The 8,878-nt window shown below is 40.5% G+C and overlaps 1 protein-coding gene across 1 annotated transcript in view; it reads right to left on the reverse strand.

The window, feature by feature from the left end:
- Window positions 1-6,696, reverse strand: part of AKIRIN2 (akirin 2) — a 19,239-nt gene extending 12,543 nt beyond the window's left edge. Inside the window, exon 1 of the mRNA XM_081828627.1 lies at window positions 5,879-6,696. Within this exon, the coding sequence (XP_081684753.1) occupies window positions 5,879-6,113 (235 nt within the window). The 5' untranslated portion in view covers window positions 6,114-6,696. The remainder of the gene's footprint in view (window positions 1-5,878) is intronic.
- Between the last annotated feature and the right edge of the window lie 2,182 nt (window positions 6,697-8,878).

The following is an 8,878-nucleotide window of genomic DNA, read 5'->3' on the forward strand; positions in this document are numbered from 1 at the left end:
AGTAGTAATAGTGTGATTTAATCAGTAAATCAATTTCAGTACTTACGCTGCCAAAGGTGGATATACTTAGGCAGATGAATGTCCACAAGGAATTAAAATAGATAATACTGATAAAACATAAAGATTACAGTATCTTTATTCAAGTTTAGCTAGCTAATAAAGTATCCACAGTGGTGGTTCTATCCATCCCTTGAGAGACTGTCTCTTTGCTTAACCAGTATCTGGAACTCAAATGAGGTTCATAAAAGCGTGAACAAGTGACTTCTACAGTAAATATTTAGATTTTTAATAATGTTGAGAAAAACCAGGTACATGAATAGACCTAGAAACTAAAAATTAAGTCAAACCCAAAAGACGTATTAATGGAAAGATAATTTTAGTAATCAAAATGTTGCGAAGCACTAGTTCATTTCAGGATGATCTGCCTATGATATTTAACAAAAACTAATGACTTAATGATTTTTAAAGGGAGGAGGAAAGTAAGTTATAACCCCCAAGACAAACTACAAGCATATTATGAGCTGTCTTTCTAATGCTGGAAGGTTAAAAACCACTACCAACAAAAAAACCCCTACCATCACAAAGATGACACAATCTGGCAAACTGCAAAATTCTAATCAGAAGGCCCCAAATAGGGGTGCCTGGGTGGCTCAGTTGTTAAGCGTCTGCCTTCGGCTCAGGTCATGGTCCCAGGGTCCTGGGATAGAGCCCCACATGGAGCTCCCTGCTCCGCGGGAAGCATGCTTCTCCTTCTCCCACTCCCCCTGCTTGTGTTACCTCTCTTGCTGTGTTCTCTGTCAAATAAATAAAATCTTAAAAAAAAAAAATGGCCCAAAATAAATACCAGAAAAAGTATTATTCAGTCTTAAAACTAATTGCTGCATTTCTTATTACTACTCATTTGTTTGAGTCACAATCTTTTCTTTAAAACATGCTGTCCCATATTGTGGCTATATTGTCATAAAACAATGTAAAAAGAAAAACTGGTACAGAATAAGGGGTAGAAAGGAAATTACTTTTTTTTTTTTTTTTAACTTCAGCATCTCTTAAGAACCTTGGGAAATGCCAAGGCTTGATTAATTCAACAAATAAATTTAATATCTTAAAATTTTGTGATAAGACATTAAGAGGGAAGGTATGGCAGATAAGAATACCTCTGGGGTTACTTTCAAACTATACAAGTCCCATATAACCCACCATAACCCCTCAAAATCAGGGGGCAATTCCTGTTCTTTTTTTTTTTTTAGGGGGCAATTCCTGTTAAGAATCTTTGCTACAAGACTGATATTGGTAGATCACATTTCCCAGATGTGTTTAGAAAGCTGAGAAACACTGGTAAGCTGAGCAATAAAATTAAAGATGAATCTCTTGAACTACATTCATTTGTTAAAGACTTCTTTACCATCTGCAGATGCCACACTGGTTCATATAGGCTTGAACAAGTATTCCACCCTTCACACTTTTTCAAAGGCAAGAAATTCGCTGTGGTTTCACATATGCATAGAGAACATCTGTGAGTCAACAATACTAGCACAGTGTTAATGCAAAGACTGCGGGGACCACAACTTGCTGGTTAATTAGTTATAGGTATTTAAAAAGACCAGAACCCCAATACTTTTATCTAGTTTCATGAACCACCTATCCAAGAGGTTCAAACTTAACCCATATTATCATTCTGTATTCTTTAAGTGGAGGGAGAATCAAGAGTTTGTTTTCAATTAGAAAAAATACGCAAATACTGGCATTTCCACTGAATCTTTTATTCACAACCTTTTAAAACAGAAGTGATTTTCTGCCATTGTGTCTTCCTGGGTCCATCAAACACTTAGTAAAAGATCTGACTATTTACACAGTGTATTTTTTTTTTCCTGTAAAGCCATTCAAGAACTAAAGAAATATTTCACATCCCAGATTATTTCTGTGGCAACCATGGTAACTATTAGTATCTATAACTAAAGAAGGGCTAACTGCTTCCTGACCTAGTCATGTTTACCTTACGTGTTTCTGTGCTCAAGTTAGGCTTTATTTTTCTACTTTCAAAACAGAATAAGTAGCTCAGTAATGAATACAACTGTGCTCTGCTTTTAAAGGTCATAAACTCACACGATTCTTAAATGCATAATCCATAGAAATATGAAATAACTACAGTTACATAAGGTCCTAAGTAAAATATCAGGTTTAAAATTTGAAGTACAAAGACCATTAAAAACAGTCTATTTGCCAAATCCACTAAGAAACTAGAAGCAATTTAACAGCTGTCTAAATAACCACAAAATATTAAAAACACTTCTGGCTCAATATAAATGACATCTGAAGTGAAATGCTGCCTCCTCCAACAGACATCTCATTTGTTTGCCTAGAACCGTTTATACTTCATTTAAGCCAGCTGGTGTCTCCGTTTGCAGGCATGCATCAACGTCTACTGAACAATCTAAGTTCCTGTAAACCCTTCCCCATTCACAAGCTGCAATTTCCATTTTTAATGGCAAGTTTCCAGCAAATACAATGAGTTCTTACAAAGGAATTTAACTCTTCATCCAACTCAATTGCTAAGGCAGACTGGAGCAATGGTAACAAGACCTAAACAATGTGTATAAAAGTGCCTAGAAAACTCCCAAAGCGTTGACATCCACAAGAGGATCTCTTCACCAAACCTCTCATTTGGTACACAATTATGAAAAATAATGTATTTGATTTGACTGACACAGTGTCTTGTTATATGATATCTCAGTTTTATTAAAATAATTTTGTTCTTGGGAATGTTATGACAATCTCTGGCTAAGAGATGATAATATTCTGAGATGTTTCAAAACCCAATGGAGAAGTATACAGAACACTCTGAATCTGTTTTCAACTAACTTACCAGGGTGAGTACTGATGCAGCTACTGGTAGAAGTATTCATTTTCCCAACCAGTCTACCCACCCTCCCCCATTCACTTTTCCTTTTTCATATCCTGGGTATTATAAACCTTACTGCTAACATCCTAGAGCTGGGGTGGACACACTTTTTCTGTAAAGGATCAGACAGTAAATACTTGAGCTGTGGGAAAATACAGTCTCTGTCACAAATACTAGCTTTGCAGTTGTAGCTTGCAATGGACCATACTTTAAGGGAAAAAAAAAAAAAAGAATGAGCATGGCTGAGTTCCAATAAAACTTTTTTTTTGCCAGCCCTTTCCTTTTTCCTGGCTTTAAGCTGCAACAGTTTGAAAAATACAGATTTAAATTATTTAAATAGTCATCAAGTCAAACTTTGGAATCACCTTCCTGGGATGACTAAAATAAACTAGGGGTTCAGTCCAAGTTCCTGAAACTAGTAAAGTCACAACGTGATTTCAGCTACAGGTCAAAACACACTATGTAAGTACCAGAAAAGAACGATGATAAAACAATAAATTATATGCATGCTCTGAAAAAAATTCACTTCAATACTCTAGTTCTAAATTGTTTAAATTATACTTGAACTCACAGAAATGAAAGGAAAACAAAGTTTCCACAGAGTCCCAGTCGATCTCAGCTTTGTAAATCACCTTCCATTTCCAACCCTAGCTACTTATTTCAGCCAAAGATCTACAGATATTCACTCTTGTAAAGTTTGAGAATTACCACTGTTAAAACAAAAATCTAAAAATTAAGTGCTTGGAAAAATTATTTCCAAGATTGGGGACAAGAAAACTGAAAAGGTCTTTGATACCTGCACAACACTGCAGCTCCCATTATGACAACATTACTACAAAACCACACAGGAGCCTGCCCAAGCTGGCCATCTAAAAACAAAGCCAAATTAAATTACATGTAGAATATTATTCAAAATTACAGTAAAAAAGATAAATTTTACAATTCAAAACTTAAGCAATTTCAACTTTTTCTGTTAATATTCAAGTCAGCTGAAAAAACGAAGTTCTCTTTTAGCAGACTCAAAATTATTAATTAGGGTGTGATTTTAAGAGTTCAGGATATGATCAAACTTCCAGAGTAGATGTCAAAAACACCTTGAAGAAGAGAAGACAGCAATATTTTGTAAAACGTGAATGTGAAACATCAGGCTTAAACAATTTCAGTAACTCCAGTCATTTTACTAAGTTTTTGTCCATTCAACTACAATTTGAGCCAGTGTGGAGCCAACTGCATTAACCAATGCTACAAATGCATCAATGAAACGACAAATTTGTAAAGGATCACAATTCTTTCTGAATAAGTTCCCTTTAAAGTGAAAACAAGTATTATAGCTCCTGGCTGGTTTACCATATATGCTCAAGACTATTGCAGCATTGACATATACTTTAACTCTCAAACCTAACACTGTATTAATTCACCAGCTCCACTGAAATTTATGGCTAGTTAGCCAGGGCTATTTTTAAGTGGCCTTATTTGTTAAGTACAGATTCCTAGGTATCATTTCAATTTTCAAATGATATCATTTGACTAAAAAGACAAACTCTAAAAATAATGTTAATCACCAGCACATTCTCAACACTGATTGTTTCTTTTTTAATGCAAAGCCTAACAGCAAATCAGTGAATGCCTTTACATACAAGGAAGTTTAGGTATAGTTACTAAATAAAATTATCTGAGAATTCCTCTGAAAACCCGCTACAACTCTAAAACAGTATATCCTTAAATGAGGTCAAATACTTAGTAGCAGAAATGGTAGCCTAGGCATTTGAGGGTGTCCCTAAAAATCTGAGGAAGGATATTTAAAAACCTGACTTGAACAAAACAATTCCAAATGAAGTTACCAAATATAGAGGTATATATTGCTCACAGTTTTTTAAAAGTTAATAACAAAACACTTAAACTATGAAAAGGCTTTGTCTGCAGATGATATTACCAAAGGCTCAAATATGAAACCTTTGCATGCTATACACACAAAAGAGATTTACACTACCAGTCCACAAAAGCCTATCCTAGGACTGTGCCTGGGGCACACAAGGATTTTCAAAGTACAGAAAAAATTGGGCATACACATGCAGTACAAAGCAGCCAAAAGGCATTTGCCCATAGTCACTTTCAGGAAATGTTTCAAGATGAAAAGCAAAGACAGTCTTAAGTCCCTTAGAATCTTGGGTTGATTTCTTTATTATTCTTAAGGCCTAAGCTGTTCTCCCCCAACATACTCTGTTGAGGAGAAATAGAGCACCTCCAACTAAAAGCAACTACTCAGGCCCAATTTTCAATACAATTCGCTTTTCATTAAAAGTTCAAGTTTCTCAGGGTCTAGACGTATAGGATGATCATATTACAGTACTCGGGAAGAGCATTTTCTTTGTTGTTGACCCTGCTAGGGAAACAGGTCTTGACTCAGCCAAAGTGGCGTTCTTGTGGGTGATTAATGACAGGCCTAGATCTCGCCCCAGTGACATCCACCCCACCCCCCACCCCCTCTGTACTAAAATCAGCCATGTCTGAACTGGAGGAGGGGCTGCCGCCTCGCCTCAAACCACCCAGTCCCACAGTTAATAGCTGCAACCAATCGATTCAGGGAGACAGACATCGAGATTCGGGTGAAATGTTACCCTTCTCTCGCCTAAATTTATGAATATCACCCTCTCTGATCATTTCCGCTGGGGCTCTCCAGACTACGGAAACACTCAATTCCAGTCATTCAGCCCAAAGAAAAGGATCTTCCTCTTCCCCACAATACCCGGCAAGACACAGCCCCTACCCTCCCCACCTCCCGACTCCCCCACCCCCTTGACATCAGGCCATTTCTATTGTGTCGCCGAGGCTGGAGGACCTAACTAAAAGAAATGTGGTCGCTCTACTACTTTGCTAAGGAGGAGGACCAGTCCGGCACCCCCACCCCTGGGGCCGCGTTCCGCGTCCCAGGACCCCCGTTCTCTAGCCCACCCCGGCGGCTGCGGGGCCGAGTCCCACCTGTGGTGAGGCGGGAGGAGACGTCGCCAAAGGGGGACGGCTCCATTCGGAGATACTTCTGCGGTGAGGCGGCGGCAGCCGAGAAGGAGGCGGCGGTGGCGGCGGCCGCCGACGACGGAGAAGCAGCAGCCGAGGTGGGCGCCGACAATGGCGCACATCGCCTCCGCTTCGGGGACGCCGGGCTCAGCAGCGGGTCGAAATCCAGAGTCCTTTTCAGAGTGGCTCCGCACGCCATGGCCGGGGCAGCCGAGGACCGGGCTCGGGTGGGGTCGGGGAAGGGTGACGGGAGGGGAGGGTGAGGGAAGTGGGGGAGAGCGGGGACTCGAGAAGAACCTAACCGACGGGCTCAAGAGCAGAAAGGCGGGTGGTGGAGCGCCAGTGAGGAGATAAGAGCCGCCGCCGCCGCTCCCTCCGCGGCAGGGGCAGTGGCCCGGCCGGCCCGAGCGAGAGCGGGAGGGGCGGTGGCGGCCGCTCACGACAGCCGCGTCAGGGGGGCTCTTCCGCCTCCTCAGGCACAGCTCCCCCGGGAGAGGCTCCGGCCGCCCCCGCCGTCCGTTCGAGCTTTGCGCCGCGCCTGAGGCGCTCCTGCGCTGAGACCGGTTCCCTTCGGAAGTCGATACCAGCCCCGTGAGGTATGAGGCTGGAACGCGGCTACTAATACGCCCGAGTAAGGTCAGAAGCTTGAGAGTGGCGGTCGATGCGGAGAGATTGCGAAGTGGCGGCGGCAGGAGGAGCTCAAGCGGTCACGTCCAGCCGCTTCCCCCTCCACTGTACGACTATTCCACCCGCCGCCGGCCCCAATATGGCGTCAATAACAACGCCGCCGATTCAAATTCTGCGGCCTCAGGGCGCGTGCGCACAGGGGTGGACACGCCCCCATAGGCGCATTCTGGGAGTTGTAGTTTTTCACTGTGGAAGGGAATCGGCGTGAAAAGCGATTGAGGAGGAGTCACGAAAACTACGACTCCCGTCATTCAAGGCGCGCCATTCCGAGTTCCGGGTTGGAATTTAAATCCCCTACACAGCTTGAGTGTAAAAGGAACTAAGCAAGAGAAAAAAGAAGAGGCTGTGAGTGGGAGAGAGGAAAGCCAGCCGATGCAGAAAACAGGCTTAAAAGACCTTTAAAATTCAGGACATAGTTGTCCTGATACCATTCCCACAGTGATTTAACAAATGGGAAATAGAAAACTTAGCCAACCTAACAGTCCAAGTCAGATTAATTTCGGTAATAAGAGTGCTAAAAACAAAACCTGTCATAATGAGGGGCTAGGAAATAAGATTATGGAACCTATTTAGGACTGCAAGGGAGAACAGTAATAGTATCAGATTACAGGATCCTTGAATGAACTGGATGCTTTGCCCTTCCCAGGTAGCTTCTTGTATTCATTTATTGAACTCTGCAAAACCAGCTTTATCCTGCAAATGAATAGATTTGAAAGATGTACAGAACCAAATTGTTTCGCTTTGGATAAAAAGCGAGTGATAGCAGAAATTGTATTATCTGTTGACTATTGTAGTATAGTATATCTTGTGAAATGTAAAAATTAAATAAAAAACCGTTAATGAAATGTCTAGGAGAGTAGATAATGAACCCATTTTATAAGCAAAAAATTTTTTGTAAAAGTTGTACTGTTATTCAGGTACCTAAAATAAAAATCAAATACAGCATTAATAATGTAAAAAATTGTCACCAATCTTTTGCCCACGGAAACTATCATCAGTCCAATACAAAACTAGTTATCTGTATGAATGCCATATTATCAAATGATTATGGATATCACATACAGGCTTCCAGTGCTTATTTATTCCTGTCATTTATTCAGTAACTAAAAGATCTTTTATACCATTTTGTCTATTATTCCTATCATTTTTGACAGTTTAATATTCCTGTTTTATTGAATTGTTCAACACCTTAAAGATCAGCAGTCCTAATCATATTGTGTCAACGACTAAGCTACATTAATTTTATTTTAAGATATATTGTTTGGGAAATATTTTTTGAAAATGATCAGCATTTAATGAAACAACAGCTTATCTCTGACACCTAATAGGTAAATTTTTGCTAAATTCTAAACACCATGAAACAAAATTTATGATATGAAATTAACAGAATATACATATTTTATGTAAATGAGTAGGAAAAGATAGATTAAGCTGTGGAAAGCAAATAACAAAGCATTTATATTTCTGATAAATATTTTATGAAATTAAGATTTTACCTTGAGTTATAGAACTTACATTGAAAAGGGACTGTTAGGAATTGAACTTTGTCTTTTCAAAATTCATATGTTCTAATCCCAGGTATCTCCCAATGTGTCTATATTTGGAAAAAGGGTAATTTCAGACATAACTAGTTAAGATGAGGCCATACTGGAGTAGGGCAGGCCCCTAATATAACTGGCACCCTAATAAAAAGGGGAAATTTGGAAACAGGCAGAACACCATGTGAACCTGAAGATGCGTCTATGAACCAAAGAAAGCCAAAGATTGCCAGCAAATCACCAGAAGCTAGGAGAGAAGCATGGAACAGATTCTTTCTCACAGTCCACAGAAGGAACCAATACTGCAGATTCCTCGGTCTCAGAGTTCTAGCCTCCTGAACTGAGACAATACATTTCTGCTGTTCAAGCTGTCTGGTCTGTGGTACTTGGCAACAGCAGCCCTAGGAAACCTATAATACAGGGGGTTGTGGTTATCATTTGTGTTACCCTGCACTGCCCAGAAAATGAGGAGTTTAATGTAAAGGTGGTAGGGGATATCTGGTAAACTTGACATTGTAGTCCTAATAGCTGCCCATGCAATCACCACTGCACAGCATAACTGCAAAGGGCTCTCTGTTATTATTAAACAGTGGCAGGGCTGGGGCAGCCTCCTCTACTACCAGTGACTAAGGAGCCTGTTCAGAAGCTAAGAGAAACAGGGGAACTCTTCCCTATTCACTTCTGTGTCTTTGCTTAGGCTCTCTGCTCCACACTTTTTGCCTGGCAACTTAGGCTTTAA

The sequence above is a fragment of the Leptonychotes weddellii genome, chromosome 8, assembly GCF_054177405.1.
Source record: "Leptonychotes weddellii isolate Sample4059 chromosome 8, ASM5417740v2, whole genome shotgun sequence".
Taxonomy (NCBI): domain Eukaryota; kingdom Metazoa; phylum Chordata; class Mammalia; order Carnivora; family Phocidae; genus Leptonychotes; species Leptonychotes weddellii.